This window comes from Archocentrus centrarchus, chromosome 7, assembly GCF_007364275.1.
Source record: "Archocentrus centrarchus isolate MPI-CPG fArcCen1 chromosome 7, fArcCen1, whole genome shotgun sequence".
In the NCBI taxonomy this organism is placed as follows: Eukaryota; Metazoa; Chordata; class Actinopteri; order Cichliformes; family Cichlidae; genus Archocentrus; species Archocentrus centrarchus.
Window position 1 is genome coordinate 26,066,682 of NC_044352.1, and position 27,903 is coordinate 26,094,584.

Consider the following 27,903-nt stretch of genomic DNA (forward strand, 5'->3'; position numbering starts at 1 on the left):
ACTGAGGCTGGGATTGTTCCATCCACATTGGGGGTTTGTTTGGAGTTGCTTTATACAGGATTACGCCCTGCAATTTGCAGGATAATAATCCTGCATGTCCTTTTAACAAACGCTCGCATCCAAGTTGATTCCCTGAGAAGAAATTAAAAATAAAAAGCAAAATATCAGAACATTTCAAGAGAACACATTAGGAGATTCCAGGTTAGATGAACAATTTAAAGAGAAAAAAAAAATCAGTGCAGCAAAATATCAGGTTATCTGATTTACAGTTGAAATGTGTATCCTTAGGATAGACCAAAACACAAAATCCCACAATAGAACAAAACAAACAGTGTTTTTACAAGAGCTGTGATTGCAGCTAATACAGTAACGATTGAATGAACAAAGTGGAATTTTTAGACACAGAAATCATCTTTTATAAACGGTCTCCTTCTTTTTCTCCAGTCAAAACCTGACACCGTCATACATTACCCAAAATGCAACTGAAAATGCAAATCACAGGTAATACAGCTTCATTACCCTAGCTACTACTCTAACCTCAAGCAGTGATACGGTTGCAGACTAGTCTAGTAAGTTCACTTCTTACTAACAGACCCCCCCAGATTGTTTTTCTTTTTCATTTTCACACTTAGTATTTTTCAGCCTTTGTTGACTACCCTCTAAAGTGAGTCAGGCAGTTTCACAGATGCAGTAGTACAGTACAGAGAAGCTGTAAACAGTTACATGTTTAATGTGCCTACAGAAACATAGAAAAACTACTGCTCAACAAACCAGATATTTTTAAACATCTTGTCCTGATTCAAAAGATCCTTCATCCTAAGATTAATGGTTATTTTAAAAATGATACAAATAAATCTTTTTTCCTATATATATATATAAAATATAGATAGCGCTTAGGCGCACCTAAACGTATTGTGAGGGTGCACTGGGAGCCTCAGCCCGCATGATCTTCAACTCCCACCTCCGGTGGAACTTCAACAGCATTATGAGGGAGGCTGAGGACATTGAGTCCGAATGGACCATGTTTCACATCTCCATTGTTGAGGCTGCTTCTCAGAGCTGTGGCTGGAAGGTGGTTGGTGCCTGTCATGGTGGTAATCCCTGAAGCAGACGATGGTAACTGGAGGTGAAGGGAGCCATCAAGTACGGGTCCTATCGGGCTTGGTTAGCCTGTGGGACTCCGGAGGCAACTGACGGGTACTGGCAGGGCAAGTGCAATGTGGTTTAGGCAGTGGCTGAAGCAAAAACTTGGGTGTGGGAGGAGTTTGGGGAGGGCATTGAAAAAGACTTTCGGATGGTCTCAAAGCGATTCTGGCAAACTGTTAGGCAACTCAGGAGGGGAAAGCAGTGCTCTACTCACACAGTGCAGGTGGGGCGCTGCTGACTTCAACTGAGGCTATAGTCAGGTGGTGGAAGGAATACTTTGAGGACCTCCTTAATCACACTGACATGCCTTCTGTAGCAGAGGCAAAGTCTGGGGATGAGGGGGAACGACTTTGCCCATCACTGGGCGTGAGGTGGTTAAACAACTCCTTGGTGGCAGGGCCCTTGGGGTGGACGAGATTCGCCCTGAGTTCCTGAAGGCTCTGGATGTTGTAGGGCTGTCTTGGTTGACACTCTTCTGCAACATCGCGTGGAGATCTTGAGTGGTGCCACTGGATTGGCAGACCGGGGTGGTGGTCCCCATCTTTAAGAAAGGAGACCAGAGGATGTGCTCCAACTATAAGGGCATCACACTCCTCAGCCTCCCCGGTAAGGTCAATGCCAGGGTGCTGGAAAGGAGGGTCCGTCCATTAGAACCTCGGATTCGAGAGGAACAATGCGGTTTTCATCCTGGTTGTGGAACGCTGGACTAGCTCTTTATTCTCTCGAGGATATTTGAGTGTGCGTGGGAGATTGCCCATCCAGACTACATGTGTTTTGTGGACTTGGAGAAGGCATTCAACCACATCCCTCGGGGTATTTTGTAGGGGGCACTGCAGGAGTATGGGGTGTCTGGCCCATTGTTGCAGGCCATTCAGTCCCTGTACAACTGCAGTGAGCTTGGCTCGTATTGCTGGCAATAAGTTGGACACATTTCCTGTGGACTCTGCCAGGGCTGCCCTTTGTCAATGATTCTGTTCATAATTTTTACGGACAGAATTTCCAGGGATAACCAAGTGGTGCAAGGTTTCCGCCTTGGTGGCCTCAGAGTCTCATCTCTGCTTTTTGCGGATGTTGCGGTCCGGTTAGCTTCATCAGGTGGTGTCCTCCAGCTCACAGTGGAACTTTTTACAGCTGTGGTGAAGCTGCATCTGCAGCGATGCGGACGCTGCACCAGTCTGTCATGGTAAAGAGGGAGCTGAGTGTTAAAGCGAAGCTGTCGACTTACTGGCCAATCAATGTCCCTACCCTCACGAGCTTTGGGTAGTGACCAAAAGAACGAGATTGCGAATACAAGCGGCAGAAATGAGCTTCCTCCGGAGGCTGGCTGGCCTCTCCCTTAGAGATTAGGTGAGGAGTGAAGCCATTCAGGAGAGGCTCAAAGTAGAGCCGCTGCTTCTCCACATTGAAAGGAGCCAGTTTGGGCATCTGACTAGTATGCTTCCTGGGCGCCTCTTGGGTGAGGTGTTCCGGGGAGGTCCTACCTAGAGGAGGCCCTGGGGCAGACCCAGGACACGCTGGAGAGATCATATCTTGGCTTGCCTGGGAAGGGCTTGGGGTCCCCCCGGATGAGCTGGTGGAGGTGGCTGGCGAGAGGAAGGCCTGGGCTTCTCTCCTTAGGCTGCTGCCCCCATGACGCGACCCCGGATCAGAAAATGGGTGGATGGATGGATGGATGGATGGATTGAGGATGGATGGATGGATGAATGGATGGATGGATTGATAGTACTAATTTGTATATAGAACAGTGATAAAAGAAGATAATAAAAAATAAAATTACAGAAAAGAATAAGACTGAGATTGTGCAAATGAGAATTCTAGCTAATAGTGCAATTGGCCTTAATAAATAACCAGTTGTCTATAAATCTGAGAAACCGCAGTAAGAAAGTTTGATGCAGAGATGTCTGTGGAATCTCATATCCTGATAGGTGTATTCAGCTGTCACAAAAAAGAAGAGTTGCTATAGAGTTTTACAGAGAACAGTAGGAATGATTTCCTGAAGCGTTCTTTGTCAGCAGGGTTGAATAAATCTGAGGGAAAAGGAGCTCTGTTGCCTCTGTAGGTGTGGAGTGGAGTGAGTGCGATGGGTAGAACAAAAAAAAGCAAACATATTTTTGTTGTATCTGCAATGTACTTGCAACACAGTACGTACCTCCAGAGACCTGGGCAGGATGGCGAGGCAGTGCTGGACAGCGTGATGGACCGAAGGAAAGACACAAGAGCGGGGCAGGCTGTCGGGTATACAACCCTGAGTCTGGAGCTGGGATAAAACTTTCTCTGTAAACACACAGAGAGAATTAGGAATACAGATTTTGCACTGCAATTTGAAGTATTTACTGATGTGAGTAAATGCTTCTACACATCTATGCTCATTGAAAAAAAAAAAATTCAATTTGCTGCCTGTGCTTCTGTGAGGCACTGATGTACAGAGAAATTCTACTACTTGAAAAAAATTTGTAGCACCAGCATAAAGTTCAAAAAGAAAAGAAAAAAAAAAAAAGCTTCAAACAAAGCTACAGTATGGGAGGGGTGGTGGGAAACTGACCTGTGGAAACAGTAAAAGCCAAACCCAAGAGAAACAAAGGGTGTGTGTGTGTGTGTGTGTGTGTGTGTGTGTGTGTGTGTGCTTATGTGTGTGCTTATGTGTGTGTGTGAGAGAGAGAGAGAGAAATAGAAGAAGAGTCACTCTGCGGGAGATTCAGTAAGAGCACATGAAACATGAGGCTGACCTGGGCAAGCTGCCAGAAAAACACTGACACCCTGGATGTCCAAAACCTCTACAACCTGGTGAACACACACACGCACACACACGCACACGCACGCGCACACACACACACACACACACACACACACACACACACACACACACACACGATCATATGAACATCACGAACATCATATTCAAGCATGTGTTTACACAGTGTGATGAATACATTTCCTCCTCCTCTTATCAAGAAGATGAAAGAGGAAGCCGTGAGTCAACGTGCACTCACAATGTTCTTTGTCATGTGTTTTGTTATCTCACAAGCAATTAGTGCACTGGTCATCTCTTACATAATCATTTATTGCACATATTCTGCATCAGCAAAATGAAGTCAGGCTGAATGTACAGAAGTCTTGAGAGATTAGTGGAAATTTTTTTTAGTCATACATTTTCTAAATCTGAACAAATGTATTTTCTCTGCCACAACACTGATGTAATACAACTGAAAAAAGAAGAAAAAAAAAAAAACAGTTTATGCCAGGATAATTTCTCTAAATGACTTAATTTTCTCTGTTTCACACTGCTGCTGATTTCATGGATGAAAAAAGGTAATGTCCTGAATTTACCAGCCATAAAAAAAAAATCATATTTTGTTTTAAACAGATTTCAGGAAATTAGAAAGATCATTCTGGCAAAACCTTTTTCTCCCGCTCGCTACTCATTATTGTAGAGAGCAAGTATCACCACATTTATTTGTCCCTGAGCACGTCCTTATATTTGAGTTACTGTGTTGTGGGTTTTCCTCACCTTGCCATTATTTTGTATATCAATTTAGATTAGCACGTTAATATTGCGCCTTGGTATCTATGTAAAAAGAGGTAACAAAAGTTTTGTTAGAAAACAAAAAGAAAAGAGGACGACCTTCAGAAACTCAAAGTCCATTTCAAAAACACAAATAAAAACCTGCACTGCCCACAATGACAGTGCTTCAGAAGATATGTGCAGAATCATCTTCATCAAATTATCAAATCACCTTTTAACAAATTAATGATTTCGTGCATGCTTTGGAGTAACCTGATTTACTCAATATGAAACTAAATAGAAATATATGTGCTGCATCCACCTTGCAAAGTGCCGTCATGGCCACAGAGTCCATGAAGGCGACTGAGCTCAGATCCAGAACCAAGCAATAAGTGTGTGTCTGTGTCTGGGTTGAGGGGGAAGAACCTGAAGAAGCAGTGGTGTGGACTCCAGCTGAATTCTCCTTCTGACCACGATTCACTGTCTACAAGTGGTGAGAGGAAGGAAGTGAAGAGGAAACATTACAAGTGGAAATTTACTTTTCAGTGCTTCAAATACACATCTGAGTTTTTTTATTTTAACCAGAGGGATCAAAGTGTGCGCACGCACGCACACATCTTGCATAATGCATGGCAAATGGGCTGGAGACGAAACTTAGAACTACACCCCCTTGCCTTCAGAACTGCCTGCATGGCACAGATTTAGGTGCTGGAAATGTTCCTCAAAGATTTTGCTCTGCAATGACATGATAGCGTCGCGCAGCTGCTGCAGATTTGTCGGCGGCACATCCACGATAAGAATCTCTCATTCCACCACATCCAAGAGGTGCTGTATTGGACTGAGGTCTGGTGACCATGGAGACCATTTGAGTACAGTGAACTGTTGATGTAAGGGAAGATGGATCCATGCTTCCATATTGTTAACATCAAATTCTGATCCACCATTTGAATGTTGCAGCAGAAATCAAGACTTCTCAGAACAGGTGACATTTTTCCAGTCTTCTAGGGTCCAGTTTTGGTTTCTGCCTCTGTTTCCTGTTCTTAGCTGACAGGAGTGGCACCCAGTGTGGTCTTCTGCTGTTATAGCTCATCTGCTTCAAGGTTTGACGTTTGCTCAGTGTGTGTGTGTGACGTGATCTTCTGCATACCTTAGTTGTGATGAGTGTTTGAGTTATTGTTGCCTTCCTATCAGCATGCAGCAGTCTAGTCATTCCTCTCTGACCTCTGGCATCAATGAGGCTTTTGTGCCCAGAGAACTGCAGCTCAGTGGAAATTTTATTTATTTATAAGAGCATTCTCTGTAAACCCTAGAGAGGGTTGTGTGGGAAAATCCCAGCAGATCAGCAGTCTGTGAAATACTCAGACCAGCCTGTCACCAGCAAACACACTACCTTCAAAGTCACTTAAATCATCTTTCTTCCCCATTCTGATTTGTTCTCAGTTTGAACTTCAGCAGGTGGTCTCGACCATCTCTACATGCCTAAATCCACAGAGTTGTGACAGAAGCTTGTATTAATGAGGAGTTGAGCAGGTGCACCAAAGTATATGTCTGCTTACCGACCGACTTACAGGCAGAGAAAATAACTGTTTATAATGAGTCATTCATTCTCCTCATTAAAGGAGCCCACCTCTAAGTCCAAATACATATTTTGTTTGTTTGTTTTTGTTTTTACTGATGTGGCAAACTCTCTGTTTCTATAAACAGTGTTTATGGAGTTACTCTGTGGGGAAAACAAGTCTTCATAATGTAATCTCAATTATAGCATGAAGACTTAATATTTGGATATGATTAGGTTTAAGATTCAAGATTAGAGTAGTTACATATCAGAATATGGCTCTAGGAAATTCATGTCAGTCAGTGTGTGTTGTGTGTGCGTGTGTTGGCACCTGTCTGATCTTTGTGAACACCACTTCAGAGTTGGCAAAGTAAATCGGGCTGGAACATGAGAGTATAGTCACACCTGGAACTTGCTTTGCCTGTTAAGAATAACAGAGATATACATAACAAATGCAATTAACACCAGACAGCATCCACAGTGTAGCAGGTTACAATAGTGACACCTCGGTGGTCAATATTCGCAGCAGAGGTCTGGTGCGCTCACAGTAACAGACACTGGATAAACAGGTGTGTGCTGCCTGGTGCTCGCAGCTAATGATAAAGATTAGATGAGTAAGACATGCCACCTCTCTTCATTACATAATGACTCTACAAATTCTGGAGGAGATCCTAAATGAATCCTAAATTAAATGCTCTCTGCTTTGCACTTTGCTCTCTTTTTTTTTTTTGCATTTGAAAAAAACTCATTTAGCAGATGTATGGACAAACATAACGTTTATTATTATAAAAACTTCTATCTAGCAGCATAAAAGATAAAAATTCTTCTTCACTTTAGGGACAAATTATTTAAGTCCATGCCCACAAAAAAATAAATGGTATTGTGTGCTGAAGATGTTGCTCATAAGTTAAAGAGTAAGAAAATGACAGTTTGAATTTGTACTTCAGAGACACGGGGGTCTTTGTGGTTAACTAATCTGTTGAGATCAGTGATAATAAAATTTTAAAAAAAGATTCATGGAGAGTCTTCTACAGGGAAATCCATTATATACACTATCACGATATCTGAGATGATAGCTGGAGAAAATGCACAGAGGGGAGATGTGCAGCAGCCACCAGTGTAACAGATTGAGGAGAGAATCAAGTGGAGGGAACAGAGAGTGAGAAGTTGAGAGGAAGTCACTGATGCTCTGAGCCCAGACAGATTGCCTTTGGTGGCAGTTTGGTATTTTGATGTGTGACAGATGGTAGGTTTCAGCCTGGGATATATTTTTAGCATGTTTTGGCTCCCTGACAGTTTCACCGTTAAAGTGGTTTATTAAGTTAATAAAATCTGACCTGAACTGGAGAATTTTGTTTGTTATTGGGTGTCGGTTTATATGGTGGGGCTTAATAATTCATTATGTAAACAGACTCAATGGAAATTTGGCTTGACAAAGACAAAGTAGCCTTGATGCATGCATACACTGCTACTGAAATATTCCCTTTTAAATATAAATGTATATTTTTATAGGCTTTCCCATTATGCCACACTGACATTGATGTCGCTGTGTTTATGTGCATCTGCACAGCAGTCGCTGTCATAAAGACAGATGTGCAGAAACAAAACAAGCTGCGGAGAATTCATAACTGGCTGGTTTTCACACTGATAGCAATTTACATACAATAGTTCATGGACTGCAGTGGTCATCGGGAGTGATGTAATGTCAGTGTGATTCGTCTCTGCCAATCAATAAAGCCTCAATCCTTGTTGCTCTTGGCATATTAATAGAATAGAATAGAATAGAACTTTATTGTCATTATACATACAACGAAATTAATCATCATACATACAATGGAATTCGTTCAGAACAACCATCCAAGAGTAGGACAGATAAGACTAACATAGGGGAGATGGGTGTCTGGTGTTAATAACCCAATTATGAATGATTGAAGTATTAACCCTCATACTAACATATTTTACATACATGGACTACTGACTGGGGTCTCTGGGGACCCCAAGAATTAGTTACTGTAAGAAGCAAACATAATCAATTTGTAAAACTGAACCTGATCGTGGAAATAGGCTGAAAAAGCAGAGAGATGCTGGAGGAGCAGAAAGTCAGAAGAGAGTTTAAATTCAGAGGATATGAATGTAATAAAGATGATGGTTGGATATGGATACAAGAAACTGCTGCTGCTTAGTGAAACCTCATTTATGCTGTGAAAAAAGGGTTTTCATCTTTAGATCAATGACACTCATCTTCTGAAAGTTTATAGTAGTCCATGAAGGATTTCAAAGCTAAAGTAACAACAAGCACAGGCAGAACAGGGACCACACATGGCCGGCACAGAATTTTATGGGATTATGTTTTAGGGATGATTTTTTTTTTTTTTTTGAGCAATTCCTTTGTTTTTTGTAAGCTGTGAGACAGATTGAGTTTACCTCAAGGTAGAGTCCCACATCTCTGTAACAGTCTGTACCAGGAATGTGACCCAGAACAACAGTGGAGGAGCTGGAAGATGAGGACAAGATGAAAAGAATGAGTGAGACAGAGGGGAATACAGATGAGTGCACAAGTTCTCTTGGGTTCTGATGAGGAAGGGAAACACAAACCATTTTTAAACCATATAAAAATAATGACGTGGTGAGACCCTAAAAAATGTAAGATTAAATGCTGGGAAGGGATGCTGAATAAAGTAATAATATTTTTTTTTGGTGTAAAATGCTCCACGTATGGTCTATAAAGTCACATTTACTGACTGTTGCATCCTGTAGAGAAGTGTGACCAGAGAGAAGACGACAGCCACAATCAGACCCAGATCCAGGTTAAAAATGAGGGGGGACGTCAGTGACACTACCCACACGAGCTAAAGGGACAGAGGGAGAAGAGAGGGAAGAGTCCTGGATCAGAGGAGAGTTTGTAGCTGGTTCTATGCCATGAATAATGATGCCTGTGTGTGTCAAGCCCACCAGGTCTAATCTGTCACACTTCCAGAGCAGACGCACATCTTTGAACTGAGCCAGTATGCCCTGAAGGTTCACCACAATAACCGCTGCCAACACTGCCTGGTACACACAGCAGGCCATTACCAAACGCTGACTTAGACAAGTGAATCACCCTGACAATAGTTTCCATGAACTGCAGAACGGCAAACACAAACTTTTGGTGTATTTGTTTCCATTACAAAAACATCAGTACCACAATCACACCTTTTCCATAGGTAATAAAACTGTAATGGGTGGGTCTGGCTATTTAAACTCTTGTTTCATAACTTGTATAATAAAGATTAGTAATATTTCTCATGCTGCATTTACTTTACCTTTGGCAACGACTCAAATAGATAACCAATCTCCAATAAGACTGTCAGAATGAACAGAGCTGACACCAGACCAGCCATCTAAGATGTGTGGTTAAAACACAACAGGGTAATCAATAAAAGAACACCACAAACAAAGAATAAAATGACTTGCAGGATATTACTTGATTCAAAAAGTTTTACAGGTGTTAGTTTAGCCTGATTAAGTCTAATGAAGGCAGCTGGACTTCTGGAGCAGACAACAGTACCTGTGTTTTGACGCCGATGGTTTCCTGGACCATGCTGCGAGTAATGGAGCCGCTGACAGCAAAGCACTGAAATATCCCTCCAACGGTGTTACACAGACCCAGGGCCAGCAGCTCCTGCAGCGAGGACAAATGTCTGTAGTCATGTATAATGACGCTGTTATATTTGGATATGTTACCAAAATAATGAATCTCTTTAAATTATTAAAATAGCTACTTCATATTGATTATTTTTATTTGCTTGGCACATGTTCTGCATGTGCAGTACATGATCCAACAAGACCTTGTTCTGCATGTTTGTCCTTCACTTGGATACACAGGCAGAAAACTGACTGGCTGACTCGTTACAGCAGATTCAACAATGAGCCGTAGAAGACGTAACTGCAGTAACTGGATCAAAGAACCTTTCGTCAGGAAAGTCAGACAAACTTCAAACAATGTAGCTTTGAATCAGTTCAAAGCTCATCTCATCACTGAGGTTAAACAACGGTGCCTTCATTTGCAGAAATTTAGGGACACCTTTAATCTTCAGAAGGTACTGGAACTGCAATTTCATTAAAACAGCTTGAATTGCCTTGCACTGTAGCAGTCTTTTGTTTAGAAGACACTGCACTCACTTCTCTCAGTTTCTCTGCACAATGTCCAAATCATGGCAACTCTAAGTCTGCATTATATATATATATATATATATATATATATATATATATATATATATATATATATATATATATATATATATATATATATATACTGTATATATATATATATAGACACGGACACACACAATGGGTATGGAAAGTATTCAGACCCCTTTAAATTTTTCACTCTTTGTTTCATTGCAGCCATTTGCTAAAATCAAAAAAGTTCATTTTTTTTTCTCATTGATGTACACTCAGCACCCCATCTTGACAGAAAAAAAACAGAAATGTAGAAAATTTTGCAAAGTTATTAAAAAAGGAAAAACTGAAATATCACACGGTCATACGTATTCAGACCCTTTGCTGTGACACTCATATTTAACTCACATGCTGTCCATTTCTTCTGATCCTCCTTGAGATGGTTCTACTCCTTCATTGGAGTGAAGCTGTGTTTAATTAAACTGATTGGACTTGATTAGCAAAGGCACACACCTGTCTATATAAGACCTCACAGCTCACACTGCATGTCAGAGCAAATGAGAATCATGAGGTTGAAGGAACTGCCCAAAGAGCTCAGAGACAGAATTGTGGCAAGGCACAGATCTGACCAAGGTTACAAAAGAATTTCCGCAGCACTCAAGGTTCCTGAGAGCACAGTGGCCTCCATAATACTTACATGGAAGAAGTTTGGGACGACCAGAACTCTTCCTAGACCTGGCTGTCCAGCCAAACTGAGCAATTGTGGGAGAAGAGCCTTGGTGAGAGAGGTAAAGAAGAACCCAAAGATCACTTTGCCTGAGCTCCAGAGATGCAGTAGGGATATGGGAGAAAGTTCCACAAAGTCAACTATCACTGCAGCCCTCCACCAGTCGGGGCTTTATGGCAGAGTGGCCGGATGGAAACCTCTCCTCAGTGCAAGATATATGAAAGCCTGCACACATGAAGGACTCCCAGACTATGAGAAATAAGATTCTCTGGTCTGATGAGACGAAGACTGAACTTTTTGGTGTTAATTCTAAGCGGTATGTGTGGAGAAAACCAGGCACTGCTCATCACCTGCCTAATACAATCCCAACAGTGAAACATGGTGGTGGCAGCATCATGCTGTGGGGGTGTTTTTCAGCTGCAGGGACAGGATGACTGGTTGCAATCGAAGGAAAGATGAATACGGCCAAGTACAGAGATATCCTGGAAGAAAACCTCTTCCAGAGTGCTCAGGACCTCAGACTGAGCTGAAGGTTCACCTTCCAACAAGACAATGACCCTAAGCACACGGCTAAAATAACAAAGGAGTGGCTTCAGAACAACTCTGTGACCATTCTTGACTGGCCCAGCTAGAGCCCTGACCTAAACCCAATTGATCATCTCTGGAGAGACCTGAAAATGGCTGTCCACCAACATTCACCATCCAACCTGACGGAACTGGAGAGGATCTGCAAGGAAGAATGGCAGAGGATCCCCAAATCCAGGAGTGAAAAACGTGTTGTATCATTCCCAAGAAGACTCGTGGCTGTACGAGCTCAAAAGGGTGCTGAGCAAAGGGTCTGAATACTTATGACCATGTGATATTTCAGTTTTTCTTTTTTAATAAATTTGCAAAAAATTCTACATTTCTGTTTTTTTTTCTGTCAAGATGAGGTGCTGAGTGTACATTAATGAGAAATAAAATGAGCTGTTCTGATTTTAGCAAATGGCTAAAAATTTTTTTATATATATATATATATATATATATATGATTTGTTTCAATTGCTAAAACAAACAAAAACAGACTGTGCTGATCTCAGCTAAAGTGTTATTGGGGTGAATGTACCTGACTGGGGTCCACACAGTAGCCATGTCTGTTGGCAAACATTGAGCCCATGGCTGAGAGGAAACTGAAGCCAATCAAAGCTAAGAACAGAGCTGGAATGAAAAGCTCTCTGGACTGAGACAGCGAGGGAAGGGCTGGGGGAGACAGGCTGCAGAGGAGGAGGTGGAGGAGGAAAGAATGAGAGGAAAGGTTCATTGACTCAGATATTATTACAAGGAAAGAAATTAAATATACAGCAATATAAAGAATTATGACAACCTTGTGAATTATTCATCATAACACAGTATTTTCTTAAAGCTATTGGGGCCAATGTGATGAAGCTAACTGGCACATTTGGTATATATTGGCATATACTACATTGTAGACATTATCTTTAATTGCTAATAAGATCTCATTTTCTTTGCATAATATCAATACTTTAATTTCAGTGAACAATAATTAAAGCTAATAGCGCAAACTGTATAATGTGTAGTATAATGTGTCTTTCTTATATGAATTTCACTTGGTTCACTTTGTGTTAAGAACAGAATAAAATTTTTGTGGAGTCAAATGAAAACGATTCATTCACCGTAATTTTGCTAAAGTAATTTTTTAGGCTATTCTGTTGCTTCTGTGTTGGAGGGACCGTTACATTTGACACACTGGACTTAAAATGGTTACAATAAAAATATTTGGATTTAGAGTCACCAGCTTGACAATAACTGACAATCGTGACTATTTGATTTTTTTTTTTTTTTTTAAACCAAACTAAATGACTAAGGCAAACAGACAATAACCCAGTTCTACTGACCCACTGGGTATGTGTCCCACCACCTGGACTCTGTGCTGTCCAGCCAGATCCATCTGCACTGACAGGAGGGTGCTGAGAACAATCTATGAGAGAAACAGTGGAAGTGACATTTTCTTCACTGAATGTTCACTTTGGAAAAGAAGAACAATATACAGTAATCTGCATCTTAATATCAGATTAATCAGGCAGTTCATACAAACAGTGACACAAACTCAGGCATACGATCAGAGACTGATAAACTAGCCCTTCAGATTCAAGTCAGCTGAAGCGTCTTAAAGCCGTTCCTCCATAATATATGACACAACCTCCAATTTTACCTAACTCAGCACATCATAAATTCAACTGTAAAGAAACGTTTCAAAGAAACCCGATCAAATGTCCACAATTAGTTTGCATGCAGTAAGTTTTCTGCCTCAGCACTGTTTACTCTGCCTCGTCCCCTCTCGCGCTCTCTTTTTTGTTATTAAAGATGTATAAATGTGCATGCAACTATACAATTGTAATTACATTAAAAAAATGTTACAGTAACATTAAATTGAAATCCTTAAATGACTCGAAGAACCGAGAAGCAAAAAAAAGCAAAAAACACAAATTCAGTTCTCATCAACACATCAGACAAGAGAATGATGATTAACCAGTGGCCAGGTGCAGATATTTGCTGTATGTGGAGATTCGTGGTTTTGGAGATAAAAACAGATTATTATATAATTATGAGTCATTTGTCAGTTCATCACCGTGGCATCTGTCCATCTGGGTGCATCTTATGGACATGAGTCTACTCTGTATGTGTTTGTGTGTGTGTGACTCTGTGTGTGCGTGTGTGTGTGTCTGTGTTTTACCAGTATAAGTTCCCAAGGTATGGTGACAGGCAGCTTGTTCTTAAAGTGCTCATTCAGCAGTTTGCCTCCAATGAGTATCACCAATGAAACCAAGGAGACTAACAGAGTTCCAGTTACAGCAGTGCTCACTCCATAGAGAAGCTCCATTAAAGTCTGGAAGACACACACACACACACACACACACACACACACACACACACACACACACACACACACACACACACACACACACACACACACACACACACACACACACAAGTGTGTTTTGCTATCTTTGTGGGGAATTTCCATTGACTTCCATTCATTTCTACAGCCTAAACCTTACCTTTACCCTTTTCTTAACCCTAACCATCACATACCTAACCCTAACCCTAACCAAAACTCAATTCATACCTTAGCCCTAACTCTGACCCCTGACCCAAAAACAGGGTTTCCCCTTGTGGGGACAAGGTTCCAGTCCCCACAAGGAGCAATTGGTCCCCACAACGTAGTATATGTCAGGAAAATTGTCCCCACAAGGTATTATAAACATACGCACACACACACACACACACACACGCACACACACACACACACACACACGCGCGCGCACACACACAGTTATCCTGTTATTTTTCAAGAATCCGAAGAAGCCGTTCCACTGTGAAAGTGGAACCTGCAACAAACAACTTTTTTGAAGCCCACCATGTGAACCACGTTCATTGAAGTGGCCGCCTTCTACTGCTCTGAAAATGGAAATAGCATTAGTTGCACTTCTTTTATGTTGCATCAAATTTGACAATTGCACTTGCAAATTTTAGGAAGTGGTGTAATATCCAAACGGGAATGTTGGGGGCTGAAAAAAGAGAAATTCAATAAACTGCATTTCCTCTGAGGCGGCTCCTAAAGAATATAATACTATGATGAAATACCCAACTTAATGGTGCTATAAAGCAGGTTTTGTCTAGCTAACTTCCTCCTTCATAGCACTTGTAAGGAGACTGAATTATTTTATAACTTAGTGGTTTGGCATTAGTTAGGCTTAAAGTTAGGGCTTAGTGCTGACACAGATATCTGTGCCCACTAGGTCTTACTTCTGGTAATTCAACTAACCCAACTGGACCTTTTAACTGTTTTGGAGTTTCCTTTTGCAGCATTTTTAATGGAACCATCTGACAATAATAAGGCTTCCTGTGTGGTGCAGTCTGTCCAAGAAGTTTTCTTCAGTGTATTTGAGTAAAAATGCTACATTTTAGGCCTGTTACTTAAACACTAATTAGTAGGTACATATCTGTGTCTGTAATCAAGTTAGCAGAAAGCTTAGGACTCCACTCTTATCTAAATACAGTCACGTGTGGCTACAAAAATCCAAAATGATGGAAGCTTCAAAATGTGGAGTCCAGAAAACACTAGCTGACATCACAGTGGCTACATCCATATTTTGTGTATGGTCTATGTATGTATTAGTCTATGGACTCGTTGTTAAAAGGCTGTTATTTATATAGCTTTGATTAAGAAGAAATAAGAAAGACAATTTACTTCTTTTAAATAAAAAACTTTAAACAATGAATAAATAAAAACTCTCTCATGCTTGTCTCTCATGTATGTCTTGATGTATAATGACAATAAAATTCTTCTTGATTCTTGATAAGAAGACCGTATTTACATGCATCCTTTGACACTCTTCACAATTTAGCAGGTCTTCCTGATCAAATGTATTTATTTAGTTTTCAAAATATATTTAAATCTCAACTACTGTATCTTAAAACATCTTTAAAAAAAAAAAAAAAGTACAGTGCAGAGAAAAAGTATTTGCCCCCTTTCTGATTTCTCAGTTGATTAGATTTTTTTTTTCATCAAACAGATTTTATTTTTAGACAAAGATAACCCAAGAAAATTTAGTTTATAATGATTTCACTTATTAAGGGAAAAAAGCTACTCAAACCTACATGCCCTGTGAAATCATAAATAAACTGTTATTAACCACATTTTTTTGAAAAGCTTAGCTCAGTTTCACTGACCACGCTGAGGCCTGATTACTGCCAGACCCTTTGAATCAAGAAATTACTTGAATAGAACTTGACGAAGTGAAAGACCTAAAAAAGTAACACATAATACCACAGTCTAAAGAAACAGTGGTGAACCTTCCCAAGAGTGGCCAGGTCACAAAAGAACCCAGAACAACATCTAAAGAAGTGCAGGCCTCACTTGTCTCAGTTAAGGTCAGAGTTCATACATAAGAAAGACACTGGGCAAAAACTGCATCCATGGAAGAGCAGGAGAAAACCACTACTGACCAAAATGAACACAAAGGCTCGTCTCCTGTTTGCCAAAAGCATCTCAATGATCTCCAAGACTTTTGGGGAAATATTCTGTGGACTGACGAGACAAGTTGAGCATTTTGGAAGGTTTGATTCCTTTACATCTGGTGTAAAACTAACACAGCATTTCATAAAAAGAACATCACACCAACAGTCAAACATGGCGGTGGCAGTGTGACGCTCTGGGGTTGCTTTGCCGCTTCAGGACGACTTGCTATTATTGATGGAATCATGAATTCTGCTCTACCTGAAAATCCTGAAGGATAATGTCTGGACTTAAATCTGACTGAGATGCTTTCATACTGGGAAACCCTCCAATGTGGCCGAATGAAAGCAATTCTGCAGAGAAGAGTGGGCCAGAATTCCTCCATTGACTCACTGCCAGTTATCACAAATGCTTGATTGTAGTTCTTGCTGCCAAGGGTGACACAACCAGTTATTAGATTTAGGCAGCAATTCCTTTCTCACACAGGGCCACGTAGGTTTGGATAGCTTTGTTCCTTTAATAAATGATAAACCATGATAATTAATGAATAATATTTTTTTTTTAAATGCTGTTTGCATTTACTGTGGTTATCTTTGCCTAATTTTAAAATTTGTTTGATGATCTGAAATATTTAAGTGTGACAAACATGAAATCAGGAAGGAAGCAAATACTGTTTCACAGTCCTGCATGTACTGAGCATCATTCCTCTGCTATCCCCAGGACATCTGCTGTTACCCTGTGGTCACCTCCTTGTCGGTATGTTGTTTTTCCTGAAAATCAACGTCCTTAAACATAAAAGTTTTCACATTTTCAGATTTATGTGCTCTAGTGCACATCAGAGGTTACAGCTCGGTGGATCTGGAGCAAATCAGCTGCCTGCAAAGTGATGACAAGACACCCAGACACTTTATAAATGCAATACTGTCACTTTAAAGGTAGCAAAGTGCATTCTTGAAGGAGTTTAATTTGTACCATGTAGTGCCAGGAACGGGAAAACAAAGATAGCCACAATCCAAGCAGTTTTTAAGCTTACAGCTGGCGTGGCCGAGTCTGTGTGCGATACAACTGATGTTTCAACTGACCCTCGCTGATGCCAGCAGTCCAGTATGTTTCTGTACTGGTATTCCTGTCATTAGCGGCAACTGCAGGATGATCATGTGCAGAGCTATTGCTGTGGTGTAGGCTCTGATTACACGATCTGACATCCAGTGACACACAACACCTCCCCGCAGCAGGTACAGCAGGAGCTATGGCACATACACACAAAAAACACAAAGCTCTTTTGTTTGGGCATTAGGTTGGAGCATTTGTGGAGACTGAGTGACACTCTAATCTTAATTACTTAAAAATAAACAAATTGGTAGATTCTGAATGCATGCATGTGTTTGTGCATACCTGTATGAGACCACAAAGGAAGGTGACTTGCACTGCAGCGTTTACTTTGGCTGCTTCAACAGCTGCTTCATCACCGTCGCTAAGCAACTCCACATTAGCTGTCACTGTCCCAATCATCATGGACAGGACGGCAAAAACACCTGTTACACATGAATACAGGTACACACACACACACACACACAGAAACTGAATCACTTTATCTCTCCCAGAGCATTTGGGATTTTTGAATTGGACTTCAATTTCACAAGTAAACTGATTTAATAATATGAATACTTTTTAAACGATTAAACAATTTTCTTTGCTTCAGAAAAATGTGAATGTGAACCATGGAAAGACTGGAGGAGTCACCAATGGAGAGGTGCCTGGAAGTGCCGAAGATGAAGTAGATGATGAGAGGATAAAGAGAAGTGTACAGACCAAACACTGGAGGAATTCCTGCCAACATGGCGTTGGCCATACCTAGAAAAGAATAAGCAAACCAGTTTTGAATAAATCAGTGCATACTGTAGGTGCTCGTTTTAAAACAGCCATTCATCTTAAACAAGTCATTCAATTTTGATCAAATTGTGTACATGTGTTTTTAAAGCATTTAAAAATATTCTGGATTTTCTTTCACAATTTGCTGCAGAAATTCCTGTGACTTCTAAAACTGGAACCTTTGCAGTTCCTCGATTGGTGTTTTTAAATAAACAGGGGTGGGGTGGGGTGTAAGAACCCCACTGTGCTTGATATTCAATGCTTCATATTAAGTCTTCTGTATGCAGACTCTTTCCTGATTTTTTTAAAATTGCTACATGATGAAGAAATGTGGAATATAATCATATGAAGTGACCACAAACAGATAAGAAGATGTAAGCTTTAAATTATTGATTACATCTCAACTATCTAAACAATGCACTGCACACTGGTGTAAAATGTTGGCTGCCATAGCCAATTAGCCATATTAATTGTTATATTTGGATTCAGTACATCCATATGAAATAGTATCTCAGACACAGACAACTTCTGAACAACTGTTGACCAATGGAACCACTTGACTCAATGTTGAATTGAACTTTATGGAGACTTGGAAATGGTGCAACAAGACTTTTTTTTTTTTAATGTAACTCTTACGTAACTTTTATCTGTTATCTCACCCTGTGGTAGGTGCATGATCCCAGCACTGATTCCAGACATCAGATCTCTGAGAGCATTCTCTCTGATGTGGTAACGAGGGAGCCATGACAGGACAGGAAAAAAGTTCAGCAGGAGTCCTTTTACCCTGGAACCAGAGCACCTGAAGGAAAACACACACAAGATAAACATCGCATGGTTGGAGCGAATGCAGCATGGCCAAAATGTTTAAGCTTATCCTTTGACTCACCAACATTGTGCATTTACCCTCTCCAAAAGGGACAAAGACTTCTTTTCGACCCTCTGCCCGAGGAGATCCAGCCGTGCTTCGTCCAGGGCGTCCGCGAGATCGGGCTGCCTGGAGTGCTCAGCGGGGTCCATCTGAAATCACTGTCAAAGATTACTGACAGCATAAAGTTTCACTTTGCTCTTGCTTGTACACTGTGTGTTTGTTTAATGTGACTCACTGACTTTTTATGTGTTCAAAACCTGTGAATAAAGTCACGTGACAAAAGAGAAAATAAGTTTCTGTTCAGAAAACCAAAACAAATTAAAGCAATGAGAGAAAAAGTCTTACTTAATCTGCAGCAGCAAGAAGCCACATCATTATTAAGGGATCACGTGTGTGATAGGGAGTCGGCATGTATTAGGGTCACTCTCACACACACACACACACACACACACACATATTACACAAGATTTCACACGTGAGTCAGGGAAGGGGGAAAATAGCCTTGTACTCTGGACTTTACATCACGTTTACAGCCCCTTTCTCCTCCCATTCACCAACTCATTCAGTACCTTTGAATGTCTCTATTATTCCAGCTCAACTCTCACAGAATCATGTGTGTGTGTGTGTGTGTGTGTGTGTGAGGGAGAGAGAGAGAGACAGAGAGAGAGAGAGAGAGAGACAGAGAGAGAGAGAGAGAGAGACAGAGAGAGAGAGAGAGAGACAGAGAGAGAGAGAGGCCGGTGGGGACAAGGTGATAGAGAGTAAATGAGAAAGATAAATCTCTGTTTTATTCAAACTGAATTTGATCCATTTTGGAAAACTACATCATTTTCAACAGCTAATCCAAATGAGAGAGTGAGCAATTTCATGAAGGCCTGATGTGGAGGAAATAAAGACTATGAGGTGTGTCTGGATAAAACAGTACCCATTAAAACAGAGCAAGCTGATAAAACAAGAGCAGCTGAGATGATAATAAAGTTGTTTTAATTGCCATTTAACCTCATTCTAATAAGAAATATGAATGATATGAACATTTTTCTATAACAGGAGAGTGAATTAATCACTGCTGAGTCTGTCAGCACACAGGACCACAGGGCTTCAGACCCTCAGGTCATTAAAAGTAGTTCCAAGGAAATCAAAGCCATCGAAACTATTTTTATAATGTTCAAAACATCGAACAAACAAAAACACACACAAAAAAAAAATCATTCGCTACATCACTCTTACTTTGACAATAAATTGAAAATGTTACATTTTGCTAATACAGTAAAATAATATACTTAAGAAAGACAGACTCCCTTGAACTATCAGTAGGAACATGCAGCTGTGAGACTTTAGTAGTGGATCTGCTTCAAAAGCAATACGAGGTTTCTGACGCGCTCTGCACGCCAGCGAGGAGACTGGTGCAGCGGCAGCTCGAAGAAGGAGAAAGTGAAGCTCCGAGAGAAACTGAGGTTAGTGACGGGGTGAAGCGGTGGGAGACGGGGCGGGTGAGAAACCCGACGCTGAGGCAACACCCTCCTCCTCCTCGCCTGCAACCCTTTACCCGCTCCACCTGCGCAGAAAGATGTTTAAGTTAGGGCAGGGGCAGCAGTCACTAAAAACCAGATTCTTAAACTTCAACAACCAGCCTGCACAGGTTAAATTAGACCTTCTCTCAGGTGTGTGTGTGTGTCTGTGTGTGTGTGTGTGTGTGTGTGTGTGTGTGTGTGTGTGTGTGTGTGTGTGTGTGTGTGTGTGTGTGTGTGTGTGTGTGTGTGTGTGTGTGTGTGTTAGTAAGCCTTATGTAAGATCAGACATTTTGATCTGTCACAGTACAAAAGCAGTTGTGCCACTAATAGTTATGATGGTTCTTCTTCCAGAGTGTCCTTACTGTCTATCTTTGAGCCAGCATGAAGAAGACCCATAAACTGAAGCAGATACGTGGATTTCAGCTGCATTCACTCTATTTATACACGTGCTTTGTATACTGTAACATGTCAAAATGTCTTTTATGATACAAATAATACAGTGCTAAAGTTATCACAGTTAATAATAAGGAAACTGGAGGTATTAATGCTTTACATGTGATGACATTGGGTTTGTAGTTACTATTTAAAGATCTATTTGCATTAATAAAAATAAAATTAGTTTGGTAGGTGATTTTTTTGCTGGTATAGTAAAGTATAGTTGTACTATAGTATACTGTATGTATAATCTCCATCCAACCATCCATCCATTCTCTTCCGCTTATCCGGGGCCGGGTCGCGGGGGCAGGAGCCTAAGCAGAGAAGCCCTGGCTTCCCTCTCCCCAGCCACCTCCTCCAGCTCATCCGGAGGGACCCCAAGGCGTTCCCAGGCCAGCCGAGAGATATAATCTCTCCAGCGTGTCCTGGGTCTACCACAGGGCCTCCTCCCGGTGGGACATGCCCGGAACACCTCACCCAAGAGGCGGCCAGGAGGCATCCTAATCAGATGCCCGAGCCACCTCAACTGGCTCCTTTCGATGTGGAGGAGCAGCGGCTCTACTCTGAGCCCCTCCCGGATGGCCGCACTCCTTACCTTATCTCTAAGTGAGAGGCCAGCTACCCTTCGAAGGAAACTCATTTCTGCTGCTTGTATTCGCGATCTCATTCTTTCGGTCACTACCCAAAGCTCGTGACCATAGGTGAGGGTAGGAACGTAGATCGACCAGTAAATTGAGAGCTTCGCTTTTACACTAAGCTCCCTCTTCACCACGACAGACCGGTGCAGCGTCCGCATCACTGCAGAAGCAGCCCCGATCCATCTGTCGATCTCCCGTTCCCTTCTCCCATCACTCATGAACAAGACCCCGAGATACTTGAACTCCTCCACTTGGGGCAAGAACTCGTTCCTGAGCCGGAGAGGGCACTCCACCCTTTTCCGGCTGAGGACCATGGCCTCAGACTTAGAGGTGCTTATTCTCATGCTGGCCGCTTCACACTTGGCTGCGAACTGTTCGACTGCGAGCTGGAGGCCACCCCCTGATGAAGCCAACAGGGCCGCATCATCTGCAAAGAGCAGAGATGAGACTCTGAGGCCACCAAGGAAGAAGCCTTCCGCCACCTGGCTACGCCTAGAAACTCTGTCCATAAAAATTATGAACAGAATCAGTGACAAATCTCACTTTCGTTTATTTTAAATTTTACAGGCCGCATCACTTTAAGATCAGCTATCAAGCACTACCAAGGGTTCCTGAAGGGACCCAATATGTGTGGCTGGACTCAACATGATGCTTTTTGTTTTGGGTCTTCATTAGAATTTGAATAATATTCTTTTAGTTTTGTTTAGTAATGATTGTCCTTTTTGTAACTGTACCTGTGCTGTTTTGCATGACTGCCAGAGGTGGAGATGGAATTTCAGAGTTAAAACTTGAGCTTGAGCTCTCTTTGTCTTCTTCCCGTCTCCTGCCACGATGAGGGGCAGCTGTTGGCCGAGGAACAGGAGGGGCTGGGGATGGAGGCGGAGAGGGTTGTGGAGTAAATCGTTTGGGAATTGAAGTAAAGGAGGACTCAGAGAGAGCCAGGCCTCCCCAAGGAGTCATGGTGGTGTCAGAGAGGAGGATGGAAGAGGGTCCTGGATGAGAGTGAGAGTCAGAGGAGGAAGATGTCGTCTGCCGCTGGTCACGCTTTCTGCGACTGGGCTGGTGGAGGTGCTGGAGGGCCGGAGAGGAGAGGGTTGGCTTGGCTGTAAACAAAAATGGTGGAGATGGTAAGAGAAAGTGAGGGTCTTTTGATTGTGTTTTGTCAGTAAAGTTTTTTCTAATTGGAACTTTTGGACTAACAAGAAGTGATTTTTTAAATATATATATTATTACATTTTAAATATTATACATTATTATTATATACCTGAAATATTTTTGACTTACTGCTTCAGGGCAGATTGATTAACTAGTGTGGAGCTGGTTCTGAAAATCATTTAAGGGTCAGTAATTCATATATATTCCCACCAAAACTGTTTTAATGCGATGCATTAAAGAATATTTCTGTCAATTTAGCTCAAAGTGAAACAAAGTCAGCGTGCTTGAAAATGTTTGAGGCACTTGTTTCGCTGCACACCCGCCTCTCTTTGCGAAAACCAACAGTAGTTGGTTTCCCTCATATCGGTTTTCTATCACTTTTATATCTCGATGAAATCTTTCCCCATGCTCATCACTGACACCCAGGGTTATTATAGTTAACGAAAACGAACGAAATAACGAAAACTGAAATTGAAAAAACATTGTCGTTAACTGAAATAAATAAAAACTATAATTAAAAGGAAAAAACGACAACTAACTAAAACTGAATTGTGAGTTTACAAAACTAACTAAAACTAACTGAAATTATCGATAAACTGACTTTCATTTACTTGTTTTTTTTTTTTTTTAAGCCTTGTGGATTGATATGAAATCATTTTTTCCGCTCTCCGAGTTTAAGCTGGGAGCGCCATCGGACAACTGTGTGAGTGTGTGCGCATGTGCGTGCGCTCACCGCACTGGTCCGCAAAGTAATGGCTGCGGTCTGCCGAGAAAGCGGCAGAGTCCCGTATGGAGGTTCTTTGAGTAGAAGAGCACAGATAGAATCGAAAGTCTTGTTGTGGATGATGAAAAATGTGCAGAACACTTCTCAGTCAGGAAAAACCAGCAACATCAACGTCCAACTGAGAAGCGCACAACGGCTACAGAAACCGCTCTGATCCTACCAGGTAACCTGGCCTGCGCCTCTGAGAAACGGGACTACTTGTCGGGTCCACGCAGCCCAGAAAGTTGTGACTAAACTGTTTAGTCCTTGTGTGTTTCCGGCTACTTTATCAGTGAGAGAATAACAATCAGGAATAATAATCAAAGCATCAATATAAGGACTCACAACTGTCAGCAAATTCCTGGTAGGAGACTGCTGAAACTATCAGGATGGACATGAAGGAATGAAGAAAGTTAAAAAAAACAGGGACAAATATGTTTGCAGCCAAAAAACTGAGCACAAAGAGCGAGGACCAAAAAAGAAGTCCCAGCCTGCGCTGCATATAAAACACCTGCACATGACCACAAGGTAATTAACACACACAATCCAGCTACACAAGCATAAATGTGGACATGAGGTCGGCAACTTCTGTAGGTTGTGTACAGAGGCTGCAAAGACCCTGCAAGTTTAATTAGCGAGCATCTAACCAAGCTAGCTCCAAAACAGAAGCAGCATCAGGTGGTGAGAACAACATGTAGGTGTTGTTAATCTGCTGCACTGATGCTGAAGTTTATTGTGGAGTTTATTGTAGAATTTATTGAGTTTGGGAGTTCATGTTTTTCTTTGTTTCTCCCTGTTGATGTTCATGTGTGTCCTTAATATTACACACATTTAGCATGTCTTGTGAACAGTTGGTTGTTGAATATATTTCTTTAAACGGTATCTTTTGTCAAGTTTTCATTACACAATAGTCACTTTTGCGCCTTGAATCTTGCACCTGATTAAGTATGAAAATACTAAAACTAATACCGAAACTAACTGAAACTAAGCATGAAACCAAAAATAAAAACTAATAAAAACGAGAAAAACCACTCTGAAAACTAATTAAAACTAACTGAATTAAATAAAAAAAAGTAAAAACTAACTAAAACTAAACTATAATGTAAAATCCAAAACTATTATAACCCTGCTGACACCCCCCAGATTTGATGGGGGAAAAAAAAGTCGAGATGAGGATGGAAAAAGTGCATCTTCAGTGACATCCTGGCTCTCATTAGCTGATCTGCTTTCAGCATGTTATCCGCAGACTCAGCATAATTCTCTGCTCTGTGATTGCCAAGAAAATTCTGGACAACCTGCATGAATGCTTCCCGTGCTGCTGGTTCAGCTGGCTTCAGTTTCCTTTTGAAATCATCATTAAACACCTTCCTTAATTTGGCTTCCCTTTTCGAGAAACCAAACTTATTTCTTCGATGCTGAAACGCATCACCGTTTCTGTCCAGGTCGCCCTGTATCATCTGATACTTGGAACATCACAGCTAAGAAAATGGTTTTCAGATTTTTACAGGTGAGAGAACGCCAGTAGCAAAATGCTTGCTGACCGGTGTAATCAGAGAACTGTCAGGTGGTGTGAACTCTTTCAGTACACGCAATAAAGAGCTGAAACAATTTAAGCTGGATTTACTTTACAATAAAGTTTCTGTTTGTATGATTTCAACATGTTGTTCCTGGAGACCTTCCACTGTCAAAAAGCAAATCCGCCACAATGACATTGCACTCTACAAAACTGAACACTCAGGTTAATTATAACAGCTGTGACTCAGATTTGTTTTAACCTTCAATAAAATGGCCCTTGAACTGTGTGGATTACCTGTTGATTTCTTCCCAGAGGAACCGATGGAAGGCAGGCGGTCAGGTGGCATTACCAGTCGGGGAGCCTGAGAGCAAATATCAAAAATGCCTTCTGTGAAAGTATGAAATGTTCACTGTTTAGTTAATTCAGTGCGTTATTTTGGGGTTTGGCTCAAATGTGGATTGTCATGGAATTTACTGTGTATGTTATATATATATATGCACCACAGGATGAATGTGAATTATACTGAACTGCCAACTTTTCATGTAACACTATCATGCCACTGCTTTAGTTGATTTATGATTTTTAAATCAGTTATTATGTTAAAACTGTTAACATGAACTAGTGCCAACTAGCAGGTTATTGATTGAAACAGGAAATAATAAAAAAAAAGTTTCTGCTGTAAGTTAAGAACCTTACAGTATTTAAGATAAAAAATTAAAAAAACAACAACAATCAAACGACCCTCTAAGAGCAAAGACTTGGGAAGGAAAACAGGCAGAATTTAATGACATGCTGCAGTGGTACATGGTGGTACAACAGGAGGGGAGTAGAAAAAGAAACGCTTAGTGCATCACATGAAGTTCTGCAGCAATCTGAGCCCACAGCAGCATAACTAAAGAATTGTTCAGGGTCACCTGATCCAGCCCTAAATCAAAAATCTTTATCAAAAAGTAAAGTTATGAGTCTAATCTTAAAAGTGGAGAGGGTGTCTGCCTTACAGATTAAAGTTAAGGTATAAGGCAGAGGGAAAAAAATCAAACCAAACAGAAACAAACAAACAAACAAAAAGGAATGGCTCAACATGAGAAGCACTGAAGAAAAGCCAAGAGAGGAATAGAGTGAGTGTGTGAGTGTGAGTGTGTACCTTCTTCCTCTCTGATAGATGCAAACTGTTTGTCGTCCTGCACTCAGCCAGAGACTGACAGACGGGGGTTGACAGGAAGACTCAGGGACAGTTTCCCTACTGGCGCTTCCCCACAACAGTCTGTGAAGATCTCTGAAACTGGACCCCATAAGTTATTTCCACTGTCCCAACATTCTGCTTGAATACTACGAAAAACAAGTGAAAATCAAAATACACAAAAAGGCGTTTTTAAGAAAATGTAAAATTTAGAAAAACTGGATAGAAAATTGCAGGAGTAAAAATCTATCTCCCTAATTATCTCACTTCTCAAATAACAAAAATCATCAACACCACCTTATCACACACTTATCCTACCCCCTCATCTTTTCTTCGATGTAACTGACAGTTGTGGTTACAGAGTACTAAAGGACGAGGCAAGGAGCTGTCTTCCCTGTTCTCCTCAAGCCCCTCTTCTTCTACACCCCTCTTCCCTGCACTCACCATTTCCTCCTTCGTCTTTCTCTTCTTTCACTGTGAGTGGCAGGCAGTGAGACGGGAGGTCGACAGAAAGCAATATGAGACAAGACTAAAATATTAAAATATTCATGGACACCTGCAGTCGGCCCCTTCATGTGCCCTGAACTGCATGCAGCCCCTCCATGCATGCAATATGCACACATACAGATATGTGCACATATTGGCATCTCATTTAGCTAGTGTCAGTAATCCAGTGTTTTAGACCATGTGTGGGGTAACCAGTAACCATCACAAATACACACAAAGTCCAGTTTCCATCACTTCTGAGGACTTGCAGTAATTTATTGGAAACCTGCTCTAACTTTAATATTAAATCAGGAATTCACCCTTAAATCTTTAACATTGCTTTTCATACCTCACAAAAAGAACTGGGTCCCCACAACATTACTAATACAAGCAAGCATACACAAACACACACATACAGGTGCACACTTCATCTGGTCTTCATAGTTAAATTACACGCAGGTGACAGTGAATCAACACACTCTTTGTTTACTGTGACATTTAACATGCTGAAGGTGAATATTCTCCTTGGGGTCTTGCACTTCATCCAACACAGCTGCATTTGCATGCTGGGGAGGCACACACACACACACACACACAGAGCCCCATATCACTTAAGCAGTATTTGCATTTCAGAAGAAAAAAAAATACACCCATGAATGTACACAGCATGAGTAGGAATAGTTATAAAAATCCTGACTTTCAGCCAATAACACGCTGCATGTTGACACAATAAAATCAACTCAAACTACAAATACCTTTTTAAACCCTCGTGGTCTCTGTGAGACGGGGTGGGAGCCTCTGCTGTGCAAGATTAGTCAGATCTCTGATCAGATTCCTGAGAGTTGCGATCTCAAATATCTGGTCCTGTGACAATTATGTTGACAGTTTTGCATTTTATGTCTAGCTTTACGCCCATCACAATGATAGGAAGATGTATTTAGGGAGTATAAAACAATGAATTCAAGTGGCTTGCTTGAGGGCAAATCTGGAGTAGGTGATGTGAGGCGACGGCCTAAATTTAAACCTCAGATTTCACAACTATTTAGAGAGTTTTACTGTGTGGAGAAATTACGTCCCAAGTCCCTCCTCAACTAAAAAAAAAAAAAATGGCTTATGTCCTGGCTGGATGAGATGCACCATACGGTTTAAAAAATAATTTGTCGCTTCAGCCATCTTTGTGCAGCTTGGTATTCACTGAAGCAGGTCACAGATGCCACAAACAGATCAGAGATGGTCTTAAATGTTCTTTTTGCCATTAATGTTCTTTCTTGATGTAAACTAAATGCTTTTAGTGTTTTATTAAAAGAAATACCAGACAAAAATTGCTGCTCATAAATACGATTGTTTCTAAGTCAATAAATGGATTTTT

The 27,903-nt window shown here is 41.1% G+C and overlaps 1 protein-coding gene across 1 annotated transcript; it reads right to left on the reverse strand.

Annotated features, from left to right (window-relative positions):
- Positions 1–22,394, reverse strand: LOC115783675 (solute carrier family 26 member 6-like). Its single transcript, XM_030734613.1, is given in 20 exon segments — positions 1–132; positions 3,296–3,420; positions 3,873–3,927; positions 4,971–5,132; positions 6,535–6,624; positions 8,628–8,697; positions 8,946–9,052; positions 9,156–9,251; positions 9,506–9,583; positions 9,751–9,864; positions 12,196–12,343; positions 12,986–13,068; positions 13,825–13,977; positions 17,193–17,357; positions 17,506–17,645; positions 17,854–17,964; positions 18,642–18,781; positions 18,869–19,059; positions 20,215–20,405; positions 22,169–22,394. Coding segments are annotated over 20 exon segments (2,475 nt in total). The 3' UTR covers positions 1–102.
- Between the last annotated feature and the right edge of the window lie 5,509 nt (positions 22,395–27,903).